We start from the raw sequence: 24,612 nt of genomic DNA, 5'->3' as shown, positions 1-24,612 counted from the left end.
GAAACAAAGAAAAAAGATTTAAAAATCAGACTCTTAACTATAGAGATCAAACTGATGGTTACCAGAGGGGATGGTGAAATAGAAGGGGATTAAGAGTGTCCTTACTGGGGCACGTGGGTGGCTCAGTCACTTGAATGTCCCACTGTTGATTTTGGCCTAGGTCATGATCTCGCAGTTGGTGAGATCCAGCCTGGTCAGGCTCTCTGCTGTGTGTGGAGCCTGCTTGGGATTTTCTCTCCCTCTCTCTCTCTGCTCCTTCCCCCACCTGCATACTCTATCTCAAAAGCAATAAATAAACTTAAGAAATAAAGTACAGTTACCATGATAAGTACTGGGTAATGTATAGAATTGTCATATCAGTATGTTGTACACCTGAAGTAAATATAATACTACATGTTAACTATACTGGGATTAAAATTTAAAAAAATAAGGAATTAGAACATTACTAAAACTTTTAAGTCCCCATGTGAACTTTTCCCTGTTATGTCCCCCTTTCTTTTACCTCAGTAACACTGCTCTTAATTATGTTTATCATTCTTTCATTTTCTTTAGTTTTGTTAATTATGTATGTATCCGTGATGTTATCTTGTTTAGTTTTGCATATTTTTGAGAGGCATTGTAATATCAGAAAACTAAGAACACAGATTCTTATGCCAGGTGGTTCTGCCACCATGTAATTTGGGCAAATTACTTCTCTGTGCCTGCTTCTTCATGTATGAAAAAAGAGATTAAAAATAGAATTTACTTGGGCCACCTGGTGGTTCAGTTGGCTGGGCATCTGACTCTTGATATTGGCTTGATCCCAGGATCGAGGGATTGAGCCCCCAGCCCCGCATCTGGTTCTGCGCTGTCAGCTCACATTGTCTGTCTCTCTGCCACCCCGCATGTGTGTGCATGTTCTCTTTCTCTCTCTCTCAAAATAAATAAATAAATAATATTAAAAAATATAGAATTTACCTGATAGTGCTGTTTTGAGGATTAAATGAATCATTACCTGCAATGTGTACAGTGCCTGTTATATAGGTGATATTTTCTCAGTGTTGTTAGTATGTATATAAATGAATCATAATGTAAGCAATTTGCTCCCTTCTTTCAACATTGTGATTGTGAGATTCATCCATGTTATATGCTGTAGATCATTCCTTTTTACTTCTCTTACTCTTGATTAATTTATTTTTTGCGATTTATTTTTTATCAAGGTATCATTTTTACTTCTGCAAGGTATTCTAATGTGTGAGTATTCTGTATTTCTTCTCTGAATGGATAATTAGATTCTAGTGTTATTTTACTGTTACAACAAACAGTGCTACATAGATATTATGTTGCATACCTTTTTGTACACCTGTGTGAGAATTTCTCTAGAATGTAGACCTAGAAATGGAATTAGTAAATCGTAAAGGAATATGTGTCTTCAACTTACCTAGGCAATGCCAGATTACTTTTCAAAATGGTTGCACCAATTTATGCTCCTATTAAGGGAATAAGAATGCTTTTGCTCCATGTTTTATTATTTGATTATTTAATATTTGCTAAACTGACAGAGGTAAAATGACATATGGTGTTTTGATTTGCATATTCCTGATTACTCAGAAAAGTGATACTTATGCAATCTTTCTGAGTAGTCCATTCTAATGTAAACAACCACTATAGAAAGTCTTGTATTATTATAGAGTTACTCTTATTAAAATATTTTTATATTAAAATAATCCAACTTCATTACCATAAAACTACATATGCCACATTGATAAGCCATTGTTAGAAATTATACTTTTTGTGCCATTAATTCTTGGTCTTTTTAGTTTCATTACGTTTTTCCAACAGATAAGACCATTTCCAGCTTGTGGCTCACCATGTGAATCAATTATTGTTCCTTATTGTATATTAGAGAATTTTTGTTTGTTTAAAGACATAATAGTAGTATACCTTACATGACTGAACTGGCCATAGAAGATTCTTTTAGGAATTTTAACCTCCTTAGTTGTTGAGAACATGTCAGATGAACCTTTGCTTACTAGTTAAGTTTTTCTTAACAGAGAATCGGTTTAGAATGCTTTCCTTTATTTGGGGTTTTATTTTGCCATTCTCTGTATGTGATGTTTTTAGGGGGCATTTAGGAGTTAATCCTATAATTAGTCTCTTCCCTTTCATGCCGGCTTCCTGTGGTTAGGGACAGTTATTTCTTAACAATCTGTAAACTTGCACATGAAACTCTTACTATAGTATTATTCACACAGTGGATGCCTGATATTTATTATATCTTCTTGTTCTTTATTCTTCCCTGTGTGGAGCAAATTACTCTAAAATGTGCATGTAATCCATCATACATTCATACACTTAGGCAGCGTTGAAGAAATTTATTTATTTTGTTAAGCATGAAGTTAAATTGCCATGAAAAATAGGACAGTTCAGCTGATCTTTTGATTGATACTGTAGATAAGACTTCCTGTTTGAAACAGTTGATCTGTTAGTGTTTAATTTTAGCATTAATAGTGGGATCTCTTATACCTGTCTCCCATTTAAATAGACTTAATGTGATTTCAACAGATACTATATCAGTGAACAGTGCATTTTCTAGAGCTGTTAAGGAAATCAGATTCAGGAGCACTTCTACTATTAACCATCTGGATCCAGTTCACCATCATCTGTTGTATTATTATAGTAGCCTCCTAATTGGCTCCCTAACCTCATGCTTTTTCCCTTCAATCCATTCTTTTTTGTTTTTAAGTGAATAATTCAGTGGTATTTATTAGTACATTCACAGTGTTGTACAATCACCACCTCTGTTTCCCAAACATTTTTTATTCATTCATTTTATTTTTTTATGTATAATTTACATAGTGTTATATTAATTTCAGGTGTACAGTATACTGATTCAGCAATTCCATACATTACTCAATGCTCAATAAGATAAGTGTACCCTTAATCCCCTCTATTTGTTTCACCCATTCCCCTACCATCTCCCCTCTGATAGCCACCAGTTTGTTCTCTGTATTTGAGACAAGGTTTTTTGTTTGTCTTCTTTTTTTCTTGGTTTGTTTATTTTCTTTCTTAAATTTCACATATGAGTGAGATAATATGATATTTGTGTTTTTCTGACTGACTTATTTCACTTAGCTTTGTATTCTCTAGGGTCCATGTTGTTGCAAATGGCAAAATCTCATTCTTTTTTATGACTGAGTAGTATTCCATTGTACACATATACCGTATCTTTATCCATTCATCTATTCATGGACACTTGGGTTGCTTCCATTATCTTGGCTATTGTAATAATGCTGCAGTAAACATAAGGGTGCATGTATTTTTTGAATTAGTGTTTTCATTTCCCTTTTTTTTTTTTTTAAGGTTATTTATTTTGAGAGAGAGCGCACACAGACGTGCAAGCCAGGGAGGGGCAAAGGGAGAGAATCCCAAGCAGGCTCTGTACTGTCTGCTCAGAGCCTGATGTGGGGCTCGATCCCATGAACTATGAGATCATGACCTGAGCTGAAATCAAGAGTTAGATGCTCAACCGAGCTGCCCAGGCACTCCAATGTTTTCATTTCCTTTGGGGAAATTTGCAGTTGTGGAATTACTGGATCATATGGTAATTCTATTTTTAACATTTTAATACTCTTTTCCACAGTGGCTGTAGCAGTTTACTTATGAAACTCACTTGAGACCTAAAGACACATGCAGATTGAAAGGGAAGGGGTGAAAAAACATTCCTCATGCAAATGGAAGTAGAAAGAAAACTGGGGTAGCAATACTTATATAAGCAAAATAGAATGTACAACAAAGAATGTAACAAGAGACAAAGAAGGATACTGTAATCATAAAGGGAACAATCCAACAAGAGAATGTAACAATTATAAATGTTTATACACCCAACATGGGAGCACCTAAATACATAAAGCAACTATTAACAGACATAAAGGAAGAAATTAACAGTAATGCGATAATAGTAGGGGAGTTTAACACCCCACTTACATCAATGGATAGTAGTCATCCAGACAGAAAATCAACAAGGAAATAGTGGCTTTGACTGACACATTGGACCAGATGGATCTAACAGATACAGTCAAAACATTCCATCCCAAAACAGGAGTATACACATTCTTTTCAAGTGCACCTGGAACATACTATAGAATAGATTATGCTGGCCCACAAAACAAATTTCAACAGATTCAAAAAAACTGAAATCCTATTCATGCATCTTTTCTTAAAAAAATTTTTTTTAACGTTTATTTATTTTTGAGAGAGAAAGAGACACACAGAGCACGAGCAGGGGAGGAGTAGAGGGGAAGACAAAGAATCTGAATCAGGCTCCAGGCTGCACACTGTCAGCACAGAGGCCAGTGCGGGGTTCAAACTCATAAATCGCGAGATTGTGACCTGAGCCTAAGTCAGCGCTTAACCGACTGAGCCACCCAGGTGCCCCATCATGCATCTTTCCTGATCACAACATTATGAAACTAGGAATCAATCACAAGGAAAAAAAAAAAACTGGAAAGATCCCAAATACGTGAATCTAAAGAACATGCTATAAACAATGAATGGTTCCACCAAGAAATCAAAAAGGAAATCTTCAATCCATTCTTTTTTTTTTTAATTTTTTTTTAATGTTTTTATTTATTTTTGCGACAGAGAGAGACAGAACATGAGCAGGGGAGGGCCAGAGAGAGAGGGAGACACAGAATCGGGAGCAGGCTCCAGGCTCTGAGCTGTCAGCTGTCAGCACAGAGCCCGATGCGGGGCTCGAACCCACAGACTGTGAGATCATGACCTGAGCCGAAGTCGGACGCTTAACCGACGAGCCACCCAGGCGCCCCTTAATTTTTGTTTACTTTTGAGAGCGAGAGAGAGAGTGTGAACAGAGGAGGGGCAGAGAGAGAGGGAGACACAGAATCCGAAGACAGCTCAGAGCCTGACACAAGGCTCAAACCCACAAACTGTGCGATCATGACCTGAGCCAAAGTCGGACACTTAACTGACTGAGCCACCCAGGCATCCCTCTTCAATCCATTCTTAACCCAGCAGCCAATTGCAAAACAAGTTCTGTTTAGAACCTTGAATGACTTCCATTTCTCTCAGAGGAAGAATCAGTGTTTAGCCTACAGGACCCTATATGACTTTGCCCTGTGTAACTATTTGGTCTCCTCTCTCCTACTCTATTGTCTTCATTTTGCACTGAACACAATGACCTCCTTTCTTTTTGTCAGACACTCGAGACAAGCCAGCCCCTCAGGAGCTTCACACTGATTATTTTCGTTTTCTGGAACTCTTATCCTGTTCATATAGCTCACTTTTTTTAGCTCCTTCAATTCTTTGCTCAAATGTTACTTTCTTAACTTAAAACTTTATCCCTGCCTCCAGCACTTCTGATCCCCCTCTTAACACTGTTCATATTTTTGTGTATAGCACTTACCATCTTCTAACATACTAGTCAGTGGTGTGCTAGTAAATGTGTCACTACTAGTTCTCTGTGTAGTTGTAGCTTGAAGGATGGTTGATGTTTCGGTTTGTGCTAATGACTAAGGTCAAAGTGAAGCAATGAAGGTGTATGTCAACATTTCCCTGGCATGTTGATGATGTGAGAAACTTCTTTGCTGAATTGGATAGTAGTTTTCAATTACTAGAAGAATATGTTCTCCATTTTTGTGTAGTTCATAATGTAATGGTTCTAGACAGCACACGCTTTTGAATTTAGTCAACATTAACATTTTCTCCATCAATTTCTTAGATCCGGACATTAATAAAACAATCATTCAAGCTATGATTAGTAGGTTTTGCCAAATTCCGTGGTGTAAATACTTCCACTATGGCTGATTTCAAGCCACCAACATGAAGTCACTGAATATGATGTTGTGGAGATACAGAATAGCCTAGCATTACATACTTTTTCCACATACAGATACAAAATCATAAATAACTTCAGGAGCATAAATAATAAAATGTAATAAAATGATCAGGAAGTGATAAGTTTTTAGTATTTATTACCGTTGTTTTAAATAACTTATTTAGGGGGCACCTGGGTGGCTCAGTCAGTTAAGCATCCAGTCTCAGCTCAGGTCATGATCTCATGGTTTGTGAGTTTGAGCCCCACATTGGGCTGTGTGCTGACAGCTCAGAGCCTGGAGCCTGCTTCGGATTCTCCCTTTCTTTCTGCCCCTCCCCTGCTCATGCTCATGTGAGCGTGCATGCTCTATCTCTCTGAAAAATAAACCTTTAAAAAATAATAAAATATACAGGGGTAGCCGCATGAAGGTAAGTAGCAGACCTATCTACTGAAACTTGTCAGGCCAGAAGGAGTGGTGGGAAATATTCAATGTTGTGAATAGGAAAAATACACAGCTAAGATTCCTTTATCCAGCGAGACTGCCAATTGAGAATGGAAGGAAAGACAAAGGTTTTCCCAGATAAACAAAAACTGAAAGAGTTCATCACCACTAAACCAGCCCTACAAGAGATCCTAAGGAGGATTCTTTGGATTGTTGCAAAGACTACAAAGGACCAGAGAAATCACTACAAGCATGAAACCTACAGATAATACAATGACACTAAATCCATATCTTTTAATAATAACACTGAATGTAAATGGACTAAACGCTCCAATCAAAAGACATAGGGTATCAGAATGGATAAAAATCAAGACCCATCTATTTGCTGTCTACAAGAGACCCATTTTAGACCTGAGGACACCTTCAGGTTGAAAGGGGATGGAGAACCATGTAACATGCTACTAGAAGTCAAAAGAAAGCTGAAATAGCCATACTTAGCCATATCAGACAAACTAGATTTTAAACTAAAAGACTATAACAAGGGATGAGGAAAGGCATTATATTATAATTATGGGGTCTATCCACCAAGAAGAGCTAACAATTATAAATTTTTATGCACCCAATTTGGAAGCCCCAAATATATAAAACAATCACAAACATAAGCAATCTTATTGATAGGAATGCGGTAATTGCAGGTTACTTTAATACTCCACTTACAACAATGGACAGATAATCTAGGCAGAAAGTCAATAAAGAAACAAGGTCCCTGAATGATACACTGGACCAGATGGACTTGACAGGTATATTCAGAACTTTATATCCAAAAGCAGCAGAATATACACATTCTTCTCAAGTGCACATGGAACATCCTCCAAGATAGATCACATACTGGGTCACACAATAGCCCTCAATAAATATAAAATAATTGAGATCATACCATGCACATTTTCAGATCACAGTGCTTTGAAACTTGAAATCAACTACAGAAAAAAGCCTGGAAAACCTCCAAATGCATGGAGGTTAAACATCTTACTAAAGAATGAATGGGTAAACCAAGCAATTAAAGAAGAAATTTAAAAATATATGGAAACAAGTGAAAATGAAAATGAAAGTCCAAACCCTTTGGGATGCAGCAAAGGCAGTCCTAAGAGGAAAATACATTGCAATCCAGACCTATCTCAAAAAACAAGAAAAATCTAAAATACAAAATTTAACAGCACACCTAAAGGAACTAGAAGCAGAACAGCAAATAAACCCCAAGGCCAGCAGAAGAAGAGAAATAATAAAGATTAGAGCAGAAATAAAAAATATAGAATCGAAAAAAAGAGTAGAACAGATCAATGAATATCAGACAAACTAGATTTTAAACTAAGAATGAAATGAAACTGAGAGGTAGTTTTTTGAAAAAAAAAAAAAAAAATTGATAAACCCCTAGCCAGACTTCTCAAAAAGAAGAGAGAGGACCCAAATAGATAAAATCACAAGTGAAACTGGACTTATCACACCTAGCCCCTCAGAAATACAAACAATTATCAGAGAATATTAGGAAAAATTATGTGCCAACAAACTGGATAACCTGGAAGAGAAGGACAAATTCCTAGATACCCACACACTACCAAAACTCAAACAGGAAGAAATAGAATATTTGAACAGACCCATAACTAGTGAAGAAATTGAATCAGGTATCAAAAATCTCCCAACAAATAAGAGTCCTAGGTCAGATGGCTTCCTAGGGGAATTCTACAAGACATTTAAAGCAGAGTTAATGCCTATCCTTCTCAAGCTGTTCCAAAAAATAGAAATGGAAGGAAGGCTTCCAGACTCATTCTATGAAGCCAGCATTACTTTGATTCCCAAACCAGACAAAGACTCTACTAAAAAGGAGATTTAGATGCCAATATCTCTGATGAATCTGGATGCAGAAATTCTCAACAAGGTACTAGTAAAGCGAATTCAACAGCATATAAAAAGAATTATTCACCATGATCAAGTGGTATTCATTCCTGGGCTGCAAGCCTGGTTCAATATTTGCAAATCAATCACTGTGATACATCACATGAATAAAAGAAAGGATAAGAACCATGTGATCCTGTCAATAGAGGAAGAAAAAGCATTTGACAAAATACAGCATCCTTCCTTAATAAAAACCTTCAAGAAAGTTGGGATAGAAGGAACATACCTAAACATAAAAACCATATATGAAAAGCCCACAGCTAATATCATCCTCAATTGGGAAAAACTGAGAGCTTTCCCCCTAAGACCAGGAACATGACAGGGATGTCCACTCTCACCACTGTTGTTTAACATAGTGTTGGAAGTCCTAGCCTTAGCAGTCAGACAACAAAATGAAATAAAAGGCATCCACATTGGCAAAGAAGAAGTCAAACTTTCACTTTTTACAGACAACATGATACTCTACATGGAAAACCCGAAAAAGGCTCCACCAAAAAGCTGAGAGAACTGATACATGAATTCAGCAAAGTCACAGGATACAAAATCAGTGTACAGAAATCAGTTGCATTTCTACACACCAATAATGAAGCAATAGAGAAGTCAAGAAATCAGTCCCATTTACAATTGTACCAAGAACCATAAAATACCTAGGACTAAACCTAACCAAAGATGTAAAAGATCTGTATGCTGAAAACTATAGAAGACTTATGAAGAAAATTGATGAAGAAGACTGAAAGAAATGGAAAAACATTCCATGCTCATGGATTGGAAGAATAAATATTGTTAAAATGTCAATACTACCCAAAGTAATCTACACATTCAATTCAATCCCAATCAGAATTGCACCAGCATTCTTCTCAAAGCTAGAACAAACCTAAAATTTGTGTGGAACCACAAAAGACCCCAAATAGCCAAAGTAATATTGAAGGAGAAACCCAAAGTGGGAGGCATCACAGTCCCAGACTTTAGCCTCTACCACAAAACTGTAATCATCATGACAGTGTGGTATTGGCACAAAAACAGACACATAGACCAGTGGAATAGAACAGAGAACCTAGAATTGGACCCACAAATGTATGGCCAACTAATCTTTGACAAAGCAGGAAAGAGTATCCAATGGAAAAAAGACAGTCTCTTTAGCAAATGGTGCTGGGAGAACTGGACAGCAACCTGCAGAAGAATGAAACTAGACCACTTCCTTACACCATACACAAAAATAAACTCAAAATAGATGAAAGACCTAAATGTGAGACCGGAAATCATCAAACCTCTAGAGGAGAAAACAGGCAACAACCTCTTTGACCTCAGCCACAGCAACTTCTTGCTCTACACGTCTCCAAAGGCAAGGGAATTAAAAGCAAAAATGAATATTGGGACCTCATCAAGATAAAAAGCTTCTGCACTGCAAAGGAAACAATCAACAGAACTAAAAGGCAACCAATGGAATGGGAAAAGATATTTGCAAATGACATACCAGATAAAGGATTAGTATCCAAAATCTATAAAGAACTTACCAGACTCAACACCCAAAAAACAAATAATCCAGTGAAGAAAAGGGCAGAAGACATGAATAGACTCTTTTCCAAAGAAGACATCCAGATGGCCAACAGACACATGAGAAGATACTCAACGTCACTCATCATCAGGGAAATAGAAATCAAAACCACACGGAGGTACCACCTCACACTGGTCAGAGTGGCTAAAATTAACACCTCAGGAAACAACAGATGCTGGCAAGAATGTGGAGAAATGGGAACCCTCTTACACTGCTGGTGGGAATGCAAACTGGTGCAGCCGCTCTGGAAAACAGTATGGAAGTTTCTCAAAAAATTAAAAATAGAACTACCCTATGACCCAGCAATAGCACTACTAGGAATTTATCCAAAGGATACAGGAGTGCTGATTCATAGGGATACATGTACCCCAATATTTATAGCACTTTCAACAATAGCCAAACTATGGAAAGAGCCTAAATATCCATCAATTGATGAATGGATAGAGAAGATGTGGTTTATATATACAATGGGCTACTACTTGGCAATGAGAAAGAATGAAATCCTGCCATTTGCAGCAATGTGGATGGAACTAGAGGGTATTATGCTAAGTGAAATAAGTCATTCAGAGAAAGGCAGATATCATATGTTTTCACTCATACGTGGAACTTGAGAAACTTAACAGAAGACCATGGGGGAAGGGAAGGGGAAAAAATAGTTAAAACAGAGAGGGAGGGAGACAAACCATAGGAGATGCTTAAATACAGAGAACAAACTGAGAGTTGATGTGGGGGGCAGGGGAGAGGGGAAAATGGGTGATAGGCATTGAGGAGGCACTTGTTGGGATGAGCATGGGTGTTATATGTAAGCAATGAATCATAGGAATCTACCCCCAAAACCAACAGCACACTGTACACACTGTATGTTAGCTAATTTGATAATAAATTGTATTTTTAAAAATAAAAAATAATAAAATAAAATAACTTATTTAGGGGCGCCTGGATGACTCAGTTGGTTAATTATCTGGCTCGTGATTTCGGCTCAGGTTATGATCTCACAGTCTGTGGGATGGAGCCCTGAGTTGGGCTTGCACTGACAGCACGGAGCCTGCTTGGGATTCTCTTTCCCTTGTGTGCTTTCTCTCCTTTCTCAAGAGAAATAAACTTTAAAATTTTTAATAATTTATTTTATTATATGGTGTATAATTTAATTTTTAATAAAGGCTGTGTTTAATACCCAGTTTGCAAACATGCTGAAAACTTATTTGATCTTATCTGTAAATAATCTGCCTACTTATTTTCTATCTTCATAGAGGCAGGCTTTTTTTGTTCTTTTTATTGCTTTATGGCATGGTAGATAGTCAATAAATACTTACTAATAAGTTTTAATTAAAATATTCAAGGTTTTGTAATATGTAAATTAAAAGTTACATGAACAAATGTCTACGGGATGCTGAGTAAAACAAATCTTATCTTCAAATAAATGTGAAACCTCTTTTCTCTTTTTTTTATAATTTTACCCTTTTTTTATTTAAAAAAATTTTTTGTAATGTTTCTTTATTTTTGAGAGAGAGAGAGAGAGACAGAGTGCGAGCCAGGGAGGGGCAGAGAGAGGGAGACACAGAATCCAAAGCAGGCTCCAAGCTGTCAGTACAGAGCCTGACACGGGGCTTGAACCCACGACCTGAACCGCGAGATCATGACCTGAGGCGAAGTCGGACGCTCAACCAACTGAGCCACCCAGGCGCGCCAGCACCCGCCTCTTGATTTCAGCTCTAGTCATGATCTCACGGTTGTAAGAATGAGCCCAGCATCAGGCTCCACACCCAGAGTTTGCTGTTATAATTGTAAAGCTTTGATGGTTGTAAAAATGTTACATAGAATAGGAAAATCAGGGGGAAGAGCTTGATTGAAAGGAAACATGAATTTGATTTGAAGACATCTGAGGTGGAGTTGGGAGTACATGACTGTAATTCACACCAAAAAATCAGGGCTAGGTATTAACTTTCTATGATATATGTAAATATTATGCTTAAAATTAGTTGACTTTTAACCCATTAAAAAAAAATCTCAGTATAATCTTTGAATTCAAGGAAGAAAAGATATAGCTTCAAACTTAAATATTGACAGGGACATTTAAATTTTGCTAATAAGGTGAATTACATTGATTTTTGAATGTTACTTAACTGCATTTCTTAGAAAAACTCCATGTAGTCATGATGTATTATCCTTTTAATGTTTTGTTTGGTTTGATTTGCTAAAATTTTGTTTAGAATTTTTGCATGTATGCTCATGAGAGATATGGGTCTATAGCTTTTTTTTTTTAATGTATGTTTATTTTGAGAGAGAGAGAGCATGCACATACACACATGTGAGCCGGGGGAGGGGTGGAAAGAGAGGTAGAGAGAGAATTCCAAGTGGGTTCCATGCTGTCAGCACAGAGCCTGACTTGGGGCTCAATCTCAGGAACTGTGAACCTCTGGGACGCAGCAAAGGTGGTCATAAGAGGAAAGCATAGATCTCAGATACACAACATAACCTTACGCCTTAAAGAGCTGGAAAAAGAACAGCAAATAAAACCCAAAACCAGCAGAAGACAGGAAGTAATAAAGATTAGAGCAGAAATTAATGCTATTGAAACCAAAAAAAACCCAAAAAACAAAAAAACAGTAGAACAGATTGATGAAACCAGAAGCTGGTTCTTTGAAAGAATTAATAAAATTGATAAATCACCAGCCAGTTTGATCAAAAAGGAAAGGACCGAAATAAATAAAATCAAGAATGGAAGAGATCACAACCAATATAGCAGAAATAAAAACAATAATAAGAGAATATTATGAACAATTATATGCCAAGAAAATGGGCAATCTGGAAGAAATGGACAAATTCCTAGAAACATATACACTACCAAAACCGAAACAGGAGGAAATAGAAAATTTGAACAGACCCATAACCAGTAAAGAAATCAAATTAGTAATAAAAAATCTGCCAAAAAACGAGTCCAGGGCCAGATGGCTTTCCAGGGGAATTCTACCAAACATTTAAGGAAGAGTTAACACCTATTCTCTTGAAGCTGTTCCAAAAAATAGAAATGGAAGGAAAACTTCCAAACTTATTCCATGAAGCCAGCATTACCTTGATTCCAAAACCAGACAAAGGCCCCACTAAAAAGGAGAACTATAGACCAATTTCCCTGATGAACAGGGATGCAAAAGTCCTCAACAAGATATTAGCCAACCGGCTCCAACAATACATTAAAAAAAATTATCCACCACGACCACATGGGATTTATACCTGGGATGCAGGGCTGGTTCAATATCCGCATAACAATTAACGTGATTCATCACATCAATAAGAGAAAGGACAAGAACCATATGATCCTCTCAATAGATGCAGAGAAAGCATTTGACAATATACAGCATCCTTTCTTGATAAAAACCCTCAAGAAAGTAGGGATAGAAGGAGCGTACCTCGAGATCATAAAAGCCATATATGAACGACCCAACACTAATATCATCCTCGATGGGGAAAAATTGAGGGCTTTCCCCCTAAGGTCAGGAACATGACAGGGATGTCCACTCTCGCCACTGTTATTCAACATAGTATTGGAAGTCTTAACCTCTGCAATCAGACAACACAAAGAAATAAAAGGCATCCAAATCAGCCAGGAGGAGGCCAAACTTTCACTCTTCGCAGATAACATGATATCTACATGGAAAACCCTAAAGATTCCACCAAAAAACTGCTAGAACTGATTCATGAATTCAGCAAAGTTGCAGGATATAAAATCAATGCACAGAAATTGGTTGCATTCCTATACACCAACAATGAAGCAACAGAAAGAGAAATCAAGGAATCGATCCCATTTACAGTTGCACCAAAACCCATAAAATACCTAGGAATAAATCTAACCAAAGAGGTGAAAAATCTATACACTGAAAACTATAGGAAGCTTATGAAAGAAATTGAAGAAGACACAAAAAAAATTGAAAAAGATTCCATGCTCCTGGCTCGGAAGAACAAATACTGTTAAAATGTCGATACTACCCAAAGCAATCTACATATTCAATGCAATCCCTATCAAAATAACACCAGCATTCTTCTCAGAGCTAGAACAAACAATCCTAAAATTTGTATGGAACCAGAAAAGACCCCAAATAGCCAAAGCAATCTTGAAAAAGAAAACCAAAGCAGGAGACTCTTATTAACCTGATAGAAGAATTTGAGAAATATTCATCCCTCCCCCCCCCCCCCCCCGCCCTTCAGTATTTTGGTAAGAGTTTGCATAGAATTGGTATGATTTCTTTTTTTTTTTTAATTTTTGTTTAATCTTTATTTTTGAGAGAGACAGAGACAGAGACAGAGTACAAGCAGGGGAGGGACACAGAGAGAGGGAGACACAGAATCCGAAGCAGGCTCCAGGCTCTGAGCTGTCAGCACAGACCCCGACACAGGGCTGGAACTCACAAGCTGTGAGATCATGACCTGAGCCAAAGTTGGACACCCAACCGACTGAGCCACCCAGATGCCCCATAGAATTGGTATGATTTCTTAAATGTTTGGTAGAATTCATCAGTGAATCCATAGCCCAGGAGTTATCTTTGTGGAAAGATTTTTAACTATGAATCCAATTTCATTAATAGGTTAGGTATAGGACTGTTTATGTTATCTATTTCGTCTTAAGTGAGCTGTGGTAGTTTGGCACTTGCAAGGTATTTTTCCATGTTATCAATGAATTTGTTAGCCTAAACTTGTTCATAATATTCCCTTATTATTCTTTTCTATAGTGATGACATTCTTTCATTCTTGATATTGGTCATTTGTATCTTTTTACCCCCTGATCAATGTGGCTACAGGTTTATCAGTTTTGTTGATCTTCTCAAAGAATAATCTTTTGGTTTCCTTTTTTCTGTTTTTATTTTCCTACTTTTTACTGCTTTCTGTTCTGATCTCTACTCTTTCCTTTTTTCTGCTTACTTTGCACTTCTTTGTCCCTTTAGTTTCTATAGGTGGAAGCTTAGGACATGGTTAAGTAAGACCTTTCTTTTAAAAACAAAAAGTACAGACATTTTGGGGCACCTGGGGAGCTCAGTCAGTTAAGCGTCCACATTTGGCTCAGGTCATGATCTCATGGTTTATGAGTTCAAGTGCAGAACCTGATAGTGCAGAGCCTGCTTGGAATTCACTCTCTCTCCCCCTCTCTCTCTCTCTCTGTCCTTCCCCTCCCTCCCTCCCTCTCTCTCTCTCTCTCAAAACAAATAAATAAGCTTATAAAAATAGATATTTAGTGCAGGGTTTCTCAATAGTGGCACTATTGACATTTTAAGCTAGATGATTCTTTGTTGTGGGGCTGTCCTATAGGATGTTTAGCAGTGTCCCTGGCCAATACCCACTAGATGCCAATAGCACCTCCCTGGGAACAACCAAAAATATTTCCAGATGTTGCCAAATGTGTTCAGATATGCAGTGAATGTCCCTGGTTGAAAAGCACTGGTTTAGTGCTATCTTGCTAAGTATTGCTTTTGCAGCATCCTGTAAATTTTTATAGATTGTGTTTTCATTTAGTCCAAAATACTTTCTGAATTCCCTTTTGATTTGTACTTTGACCCATGGGCTATTTTGAAACGTAGTTTACAAATATTGGTGATTTAATTCCATTGTTGTTAGACATCATACTTTGTATGATTCCTTTTAAATTTGAGAGTTGTTTTATGGCCCAGAACATGGTCTATGTTGCTAAATGTTCCACATGCACTGCAGAAGAATGTATAATCTGTTATCATTGGATAGAAGAATTCTATAAATGTCAATCAGATCATGTTGGTTGATACTGTTGTTCAAGTTTTGCTGTTTATATACTTGCTGATTCTGCCTACTTATTCTATTGGTTATTGAGAAGGGAATGTACAGCCACTCCAGCTTTATTTTGACTACTATTAATGTGGTGTATTGTTTTTTGTCTTTTTACTTTTAACCTATTTGTGTCTTTATGTTTATTTTTTTTTTATTTTATTTTTTTTTTTTTAATATATGAAATTTACTGTCAAATTGGTTTCCATACAACACCCAGTGCTCATCCCAAAAGGTGCCCTCCTCAATACCCATCACCCACCCTGCCCTCCCTCCCACCCCCCATCAACCCTCAGTTTGTTCTCAGTTTTTAACAGTCTCTAATGCTTGTGTCTTTATGTTTAAAATAGGTTTACTGTAGGGGCGCCTGGGTGGCTCAGTTGGTTAAGCGTCCCACTTTGGCTCAGGTCATGATCTCGCAGTTCATGAGCCTGCTTCAGGTTCTGTGTCTCCCTCTCTCTCTGCTCCTCCCCTGCTCATGCTCTGTCTCTCTGTCTCTCAAAAATAAACATTAAAAAAATTTTTTTAATAAAAAAAGTAGGTTTACTGGAGACAGCATATAATTGGATCTTGCTATTTTATCCATTAATGAAGAGCTATTTGGTCTGTTTGACTACTGGATAGCTAGTGTCACTGTTTACGGTGCTGTCTTCTCTAACTCCTCTATTCCTGATCTCACCTGGAATATTTCGAGATGGGGACCAACATGGTGGACAGAATGGAGAGTTATTGCATCCTCCTCATTGGACCAGGCAGTTGCCCACAAAGGGAGGGCAACCCTCTGAGAACCATGTAGGAAGCCAACAGGTGTGCCTGAGAGAGATGGGACTTTGGAATCTGACTTGTATTGTTACTGGCCAATCAAAACCTTCACTGGCCTTAGTACTCTGTTAAACTGGGTATTAACCTATTAGTTGTTGAGTTGTGGAAGGTGAAGTGATGGATAGGAGAGAAATCTAGCACAGTGGCTATTTACTATCTAGAATGTAAGCATTGCAAAAATGTAATCACTGGTATGGCTGTATGTATTAGTACATACTGGCCAATTATGTAGTGCGTGCACTTCTTACCATGTTTAAGTAAGCTGAGTTTAATTCTGTTTACTGTACCCTACCTTCTATTAGGGAAAAAGAGGAAAATGAAGAGACATTCACCGGAAAAATTACACCTATAATGACTGTCTATCATTGCCCTGACCTCTCCCCCAAGAGAAGCCTATACACATCCCTACATGGAAGCCCTATCAGCATCCCCCTCAAATTCAACAATTCATTTTGCTGAGGCATAACTAAAACTTAGGACTCATATTTGGATTTCTTTCTCTTCCTTAACATCCATAATCTGTCACCAATTCCTGCCATTGACTTTCCCCATCAAAAGAATCCTGTTGATTCAGCAAAGCTGAGGTTGTTAAACTTACTGCAACAAGGGCGAGCACCACTTTGACAGAGTCTTGGTAGTTAGGGGAAGTCAGGAAAGAGTATTTCTAGGGATTTGAGATTTGTACTCATGTGGTTTAAGGCACGTCCTTCAAGATGGGGAACTGTTTGGGATGGGCAGAGTTTTGACATGATATTTAGAATTAGTGGACATAATAAGAAAACGGTCTTGAAGCAATTTGTTATCCTGTCAGGAGACCTGTTTGCTCTAATGCACACACTGTTTGCCCAGATAAGTTAGTTTGCAAGAATTTCTTGGAGCAAACAGTGAAGCTAATTACTGGTTTAGTCTTATCACCCTGGGCAAAAGAAAATTTCCTGCAGCAGATATATCATGTTGACTCAATTCTCTTTGCTACTCTTACTTTTAAACTTTTCATTTCCCTTTTTCTAGCTACACCACTACCACTGGCCTAGTTCAAGCTGTTTTCATAAATTGCCTAGACTATTTAAAACTCCTTCTAACTCATTTATAGTCTTTTGCCCTCAGATTTGTTTCCCATACTACCACCAGAATAATCTAACTATGTTGCAATTCTGACCATGTCATTGACGCGTGTAAAACCTTTTAGTGGCTTCTGGCTGTCTGTAGGATGAAATCAGCACCTGATCTTTGTCTGCACTCTTCTTGAATTGCTGCCTAGCATTTGATTTCCTGCATCTATTTGTTTGTTGATGCTGTTGCCTCTACCTGGAATATCTTTTCCCTCCTTATTGTATGTGGCCAATTTTTGTTCTCCCTTTAAAAGTTAACTCGGGCAATGTCTTCTATAGGAAATGTTTCCTGAGCCTTGATTGTGCTTCCAGAGCATACTTTGCATAGTGCTATTATTACATTAACCTTTTATGAGAGGAGAGAGCCACCTAAAGGCAAATTGTCTTATTAATTTCTGTATCCACTAGCATCTGCAACAGGGCCCAGCACATAGTAAGTTCTCAGTTTTTACTGACCCAAACAAATTGGGTCAGACAGAAGGGGAGGACTTAAGGGGAGGTAAGAGGTGATGATTTAACTTTAAATTGATGTATTTGAGGCAACACCAACGCACCTAAATAGAGGAATTTGAATACAAGAGTAAGATTATTATTATTGGGAAATCATCACAGTTGGAGTGATGGTTTAAGTTGATTATTTCACCAAGAGTGATAGTATAAACAAGGGAGTACAAATTGAGGACCGATATTTGGGGAATACCCTCAGTGGGTGGGAAAGGGTAGAGGAAGCCCTCAGAGTATCGGCAGCAACAGAGGTGAAGAAGATAAACCAGAGGTGTAGGGTATTGGGGTGGGGAGAGACAACAAGGAAAGAAGTGTACAAAGGAGAGCTGGGATCATGGTGTCAAATTTTGCAGAGCAGTTAAGAATGAGAACTGTGAAGAGATTTTCTACATTTGGCAATTATGTCTAGCTAGTACAATGGGGATGACTTTTTTTTTTAATTTAGTTTGTGGTAAAAGTAAGATTTTTTTAAAAAATTTTTTAATGTTTATTTATTTTTGAGACAGAGAGAGACAGAGCATGAATGGGGGAGGGTCAGAGAGAGGGAGACACAGAATCTGAAACAGGCTCCAGGCTCTGAGCTGTCAGCACAGAGCCCGACGCGGGGCTTGAACTCACAGACCATGAGATCATGACCTGAGCCGAACTCGGCCGCTTAACCGACTGAGCCACCCAGGCGCCCCCAAAGTAAGATTTTTTGTTCTCATTTTTTATACTAACAGAAATATATACTTTACCTGTGTTCAACCAGGACTTTCTCAAGGGGTATGATTTTCTTTATTTGGTAGTAAAGTTTAACTTTATGGAGGGCCTGTAGTGAATGTTACTTTATATTAACAGGTTTTGTATTTTTTCTTGTTGTCTCCTTTGTCTTTGTAAGCAAAATCATTATATATAGATTACTTGAAAACAGAATGTTTGGTCTCTCCCTTGGTTATTTACAAACCATTGGTAGTTACTCATTAAGAAGTAATAAGCAAGATATTATTATATTTTCATTTTGCCAAGTTCATTTTAGAACTGTTATGATTATATCACTCATTTTCAAAAAATTTTCAGCCATGAAACCCTTTCCTTAAACATATATGGAACCCCAATATGTGAATCAGATAAAGTGGAGTTTGTCTGTTTGAAGCTGTGACAGGGACCTGATGTCCCTCCTGAATTGAGTGTAGTCTTCTAACTTTGTTCTCTTTATTTCCACAACCAACCAGTGGCATCTGGGTCTCCTCCCTGGAAATCCTAGGGCTACTTAAAGCATAATTTGAAAATCACTGACAAGTAATACTCTCTGTAGAAATGCTGATAACGATTTTAGTACTGAAAGTCACAAGATTTTTTTTTTTTAATTTTTGAGAGATACAGTATGCACAGGGGAGGGACAGGGAGAGAGTGGCAGGTGGGGGGGGGGGGGAGGGCGGGGAGAGAATCCCAAGCAGGCTCCACACTGTCAACACAGAGCCCGAAGCAGGGCTCACACTCATGAACCATGAGGTCATAACCTGAGCTGAAGCCAAGAGTCAGACGCTTAACCAACTGAGCCACTTGGGCCCCAGTCACAAGATATTTAGATTCCAAATCTTGACACTTCTACTCTGTTCTCTTATTGGTCAGCAGAATGTACAACAATAAGTAACTGCCCAAAGATGAAATAAACCTATACTAGAGTTATTTAGACAGAGACCATATGTCTTCCTTTTAAGGGAAGTTGTCAAGGTGGTTCTTTTGTCAGTGGGAGGCTGGCCTACCATTATCTCTGCAGTCTCTTCCAACACCGGTGATTCTCTCTGCTCCTATATGTCTACATTTATCCTACCTGGTAAATATTATCTAATATGATGGGGGTCTATTTTATCTTTTATTTCTTCAAATTTATAGTGTGCCATGTATATGAGAGATCCTGTGTTAAGATGCAGGGGTAGTATTTAAATACATAAGATACAGTTTACTATTAAGGAAATAGAAAATTGCTGTTAGGTTTGATGAGTGCAGTAAAAGAAGTAATCCAAGGATATTAATGGGAATCATATGAAATGGAAGGACCTAACCCCATCCAGCTAGGGGCTTGTCAAGAAGACAATGCTACTAGCTTCCCTGAAGACTCCCAAGTTGACTCTTCAAAGATGAGTAGACTTTAATCAGAGGCAAATGGGGAAAGGTCTTGCTAGGCAGATGGAGGAACACACAAATAGGCTCTGAAAGAGGGCATGCCTTGTTTGGAGAGTTGTAAGTAGTTTAGTGTGGCTGGAGCTTAGCATGTCAATGGGGATTGGTGAGTGAAGCCAGATGAAAAAGGACTGTGTTTTGCCAAGTTTAGGAATTTGGACTTTATCTGGAAAGTATTGTGAAGCAAGTGAAGGATTTTAAGCTGAGTAATTGCATGGTCAGATTTGTGTTTTATAAAGCGCTCTGGCAGTAATCAAGAGAACAGATTAGAATGGACCTTTCTTGGAAGCAAAGCAACCATTAAGTAATAGACTTTGGCAATAATTTACACAAAAATGTCTGAGGATAGAACTGATGTGGTGGGTGGGGGAATGAATTCAAGATATACTAAGGAGGCAAAAGCAGCAGAATTGTTGGTCAGAGAAAGAGTGAATGAGGAGATGACTTTCAGGTGTCTGACCAGGACAACTGAGTGTAGGTTACCCCCCCTACGCCTCTTTTTTTGCTAAGAGAAAGAAATTAAGAAGAAAGGAATCTCTTGGGCTTTTTACCTCAAGATTCTCAGAGTGCCAACTTGAGCAAGGATATAGGTATTTTTTTATTTTCTTATATTTATATTTGTGTATATGTTTTAAAGTATGATACGAGGTTGGGGCACCGGGGTGGCTCAGTCGGTTAAGCTGCCGACTTTGGCTCAGGTCATGATCTCACGGTCCATGAGTTCAAGTCCCACGTCGGGCTCTGTGCTGACAGCTCAGAGCCTGGAGCCTGTTTCGGATTCTGTGTCTCCCTCTCCCTGACCCTCCCCCGTTCATGCTCTGTCTCTCTCTGTCTCAAAAATAAATAAACGTTAAAGTATGATACGAGGAAGTAATAACAGGATGTATTGTCAGGAAAGGTTGTGGAATTTTGGGGAGGAATGAGGGGAGCCTATTAGATTAAGGTAGACTCTTATTTAAAGTAGTTTAGGAATGCCTACTTAAAGGCAAAAGAGTGGACTACCTTTTGTCCAGTCGTGTGATTATTTAGTATCTACTTCATATACTCTACAAATCAATTGTGATTTAAGAAAAAATAAATTCATTTTTAGAAAACCCAGGGGTTTTTACATTGCCATTTGTCAGAATTTTTACCTTTTAAGAAGATGTGTGGTAAGATTGGCTTGTCTGTGCAAATTAGCTAATTTAGTAATAGTTCTGGTGTGGCATTATGCATTTTAAAATACAAAATTATTTTCCTCAGAATGCTAACTTTGATTTTTGAAGCTTTTCATTGGTGTCATGTGGGAACTAATGTTCAATTCCTTGCTATTTAACACTCTGACAGAGACGTTTCCTTTTATACCTTTGTCACATCATTTTCAAAAGTTAAGATCTCTTTGAGGCTGGTTGAGGTGGTTAAATCCCTTCAGGGAAAGAATGAACAATGCTATGCTCCTTAACAGAAAACTGGAGATATTGGTTTCAGATTTTGAGACCTGCTCTGTAAAGGGACACTTATTCATTACATTTATTCATAGGTTCTTGAATGTCCTGTTGTTTTTTATCAGTTAGGTCTTCCTTCCCTGTAGTTTTGTGATTTCTACTGAGGACATCAGAGAGGTACCTCTTCTAGTAACAAAACCAAAAATTGACTATAGTTTAATCCCTTTTAATTTACAGAGTTAATGATGAGACTTGGACCTTTATAATGGAAAGCTATTAGTTTACTTTCATTCTGTAATAATTATACATATGAAAGTACATTCTGATGTTATACTACTTGCAAGAATTTTTTTCTTTAGAATAATTTAATCCTAGTAGAACTTCTTCTTTAAGTATGTTTAAAGGAAACTTTATTTTCTTCCTTTTTATAAAACATCTTTATGAAAAGGTGGTTACAGTCCATGCTTTGTTTAATGTTTTCTAATAGTAAGTCAAAAAGGTCCTAAATTTTAGTGTTTAGAAATGGTTTTTTTTCCTAATAAGTATGAAACTTTTCAAAATGTTTTCAGAAATCGTTAGCAGTCTATAATTTGACCTACATGTACAGATTTCCTTATTCGGGAATTAGAATGGATTTGAGGGGTAGATCAATAGGAATATTCATTGGATTATTACAATTAAAATGCTTGAAACTTCTTAGAATAACATCTCTTCAAATCATAGAAGTTATTTGAATTAGTATTATAGTTGTTTTTTTGAAAAATGAAATGATTTGTTTGAGCTTAGAGTTACTCTAAGAAGAGGGATACTAATTGCTCATTTTCTATTAAACCAAAATGTTTAATTTGGAACATTCGTTTTTTATCAGCATAGTAATCCGAAGTTTAAATATATGAGAAGATAATAACTTCTTTTTCATATTTCTTTTACTCTGTCTGCAGGTTGTAAAAATTAAAATGAATAAACTACGGCAAAGTTTTAGGAGAAAGAAAGATGTTTATGTTCCAGAGGCCAGTCGTCCACATCAGTGGCAGACAGATGAAGAAGGGGTTCGTACTGGAAAATGTAGCTTCCCAGTTAAGGTAAGAGCTCGTGCTTCTGTAATTCTAGATGTGGAAAAGAATTGATAGTCTATTGTGTGTGAAATCCTATTAATTAGGACAATTAAAAGAGAACCCTCTAAAAATGAACCTCTTTATCTTCTGCTTCAAGGTAGAATTAGTAAGGAAAACAATTATAATTAGTGATTTTTTTTCTCTTTATATTTAAATAGGAATTTCTGATATATACTCTAGAATCACTACAAATAAGATCATTTCTGATGAAAAACTAATCCTGAAATATCTAAAAATCCCAAATTATTATTACTATTACTATTACTATTATTATTTTTTTTTAATGACAATTTTGCATGGATAGCTTTCCTTGTTTTGTTTTGTTTATTTTTGAGAGAGAGTGAGTGAGCACAAGCAGGGGAGAGACAGAGAGAGGGTGACAGAGGATCTGAAGAAGAGAGCCTGATGTGGGGCTTGAACTCACAAACCTAGAGATCGCAACCTGAGCCAAAAGTCGGACACTTAACAAACTGAGCCACCCAGGTGCCCCCAAGTCCCAAATTATTACAAATGAAATTATTTTGAGTGGTAAATGTTTACTAAGTGGTGGAGCAAAGGGAATAGGGAGTCTGTTTTCTTAAATACAGGCCTGGTGTGTTCTAGAAAATCTTAAAAGAGTTAAATCAAAAGGAATTTTCTCTTTAATCTTATAACTGTTAATCTTACAGAGGTCATTTAAACTAATGCCTTCACCTGTAAGATCAGAAAATGGAAGCTCAAAGAAGTAATAACATAGTGAAGATCTAGAGAAGGGGGTGCCATATAGGTGTTTTTTCTTACTATTACTTGACACTCCGAAGAAGGGTCACATTTAAGGTCATGAAAGAAGTGTACATGTTATACTCTTTAGTGAAAAGAAGTAATTTATAATTATATAAGCATGCTATGAGATGTATTAAGTGTGGATACAAAAAAATAGAAGGAACTAGACCAAAATGTTAATATCTTCCAGAAAAAAATTTTGTCTAATATAAAATGTTAACATATTTCTCTATTTTCTACCTATTCTTATGTATACGTAGTCTTATTGTGATTTTCTACCATTGATTGAAACATAGCCTGAAGCTTCAGAAAGGAAAAAAATCTATATGACAGAAAAGTGATTTATAGAATATATATTTTAAATACATACATGAAAAATATACAAATTTTTCCACAGTCTGTCAATTACTAAGCATTTTCTGGGGTGCCTGGGTGGCTCAAGTTGATTAAGTGTCTTGACTCTTGATTTCAGCTCAGGTATTGATCCCAGGGTCATAGGTTTCCAGACTTAGTAAGGATCCTGCTTTCCCTCTCCTCTCCTCCTCCTCTCCTCTCCTCTCCTCTCCTCTCCTCTCCTCTCCTCTCCTCTCCTCTCCTCTCCTCTCCTCTCCTCTCCTCTCCTCTCCTCTCCTCTCCTCTCCTCTCCTCTCCTCTCCTCTCCTCTCCTTCCTCTCCTCTCCCCTCCCCTCCCCTCCCCTCCCCTCCCCTCCCCTCTCCTCTCTCCTCTCTGTCTCTTTCTCTCCCCCGCCTTCTGTCCCTCTACCCTGCTTGTGCACACAGTCTCTCAAAGAAAAAAAAAAGAAATCCTAATCACTTAGCTTTGCTACTTAACTTATTCGCTGAAATGAGTTCTTTTATAGGAATAATAAACTTAAATATTTTATTTTAAAATTTTTGGCATGATATTAAGATATGAAAAAAACCCTCTCATACAAAAACTAACACTCTTCTACTTCCCCCAACCTCACCCCCCAAAATAGGCTCATTTTGATTATATGAGTATTGTGGAAATGGGTACTCTTACACATTGTTGATTGCTTGCAATATAAATTATAACCTATTAGGAGAGCAATTTGGAAATACCAGTTAAAATTTTAAATGCACTTTTCATTTGACCAGACATTTTACATTTAAGAATTACATTTAAGGGGCACC

The 24,612-nt window shown here is 37.4% G+C and overlaps 1 protein-coding gene across 10 annotated transcripts in view; it reads left to right on the top strand.

Annotated features, from left to right (window-relative positions):
* NUMB (NUMB endocytic adaptor protein) overlaps nucleotides 1-24,612 on the top strand; it is a 201,734-nt gene that overhangs the window by 103,776 nt on the left and 73,346 nt on the right. For all 10 annotated transcript variants that reach the window (XM_019427066.2, XM_019427073.2, XM_019427065.2 and 7 more), the window contains one exon: nucleotides 22,522-22,662. In XM_019427066.2, the coding sequence (XP_019282611.2) occupies nucleotides 22,522-22,662 (141 nt within the window). The remainder of the gene's footprint in view (nucleotides 1-22,521; nucleotides 22,663-24,612) is intronic.

Source organism: Panthera pardus, unplaced genomic scaffold (genome assembly GCF_024362965.1).
Source record: "Panthera pardus isolate Hobbes unplaced genomic scaffold, ASM2436296v1 HiC_scaffold_24, whole genome shotgun sequence".
NCBI classification, from domain to species: domain Eukaryota; kingdom Metazoa; phylum Chordata; class Mammalia; order Carnivora; family Felidae; genus Panthera; species Panthera pardus.
The sequence above is the reverse complement of the archived record's forward strand: the minus strand, read 5'-3'. Positions and strand labels throughout refer to the sequence as shown.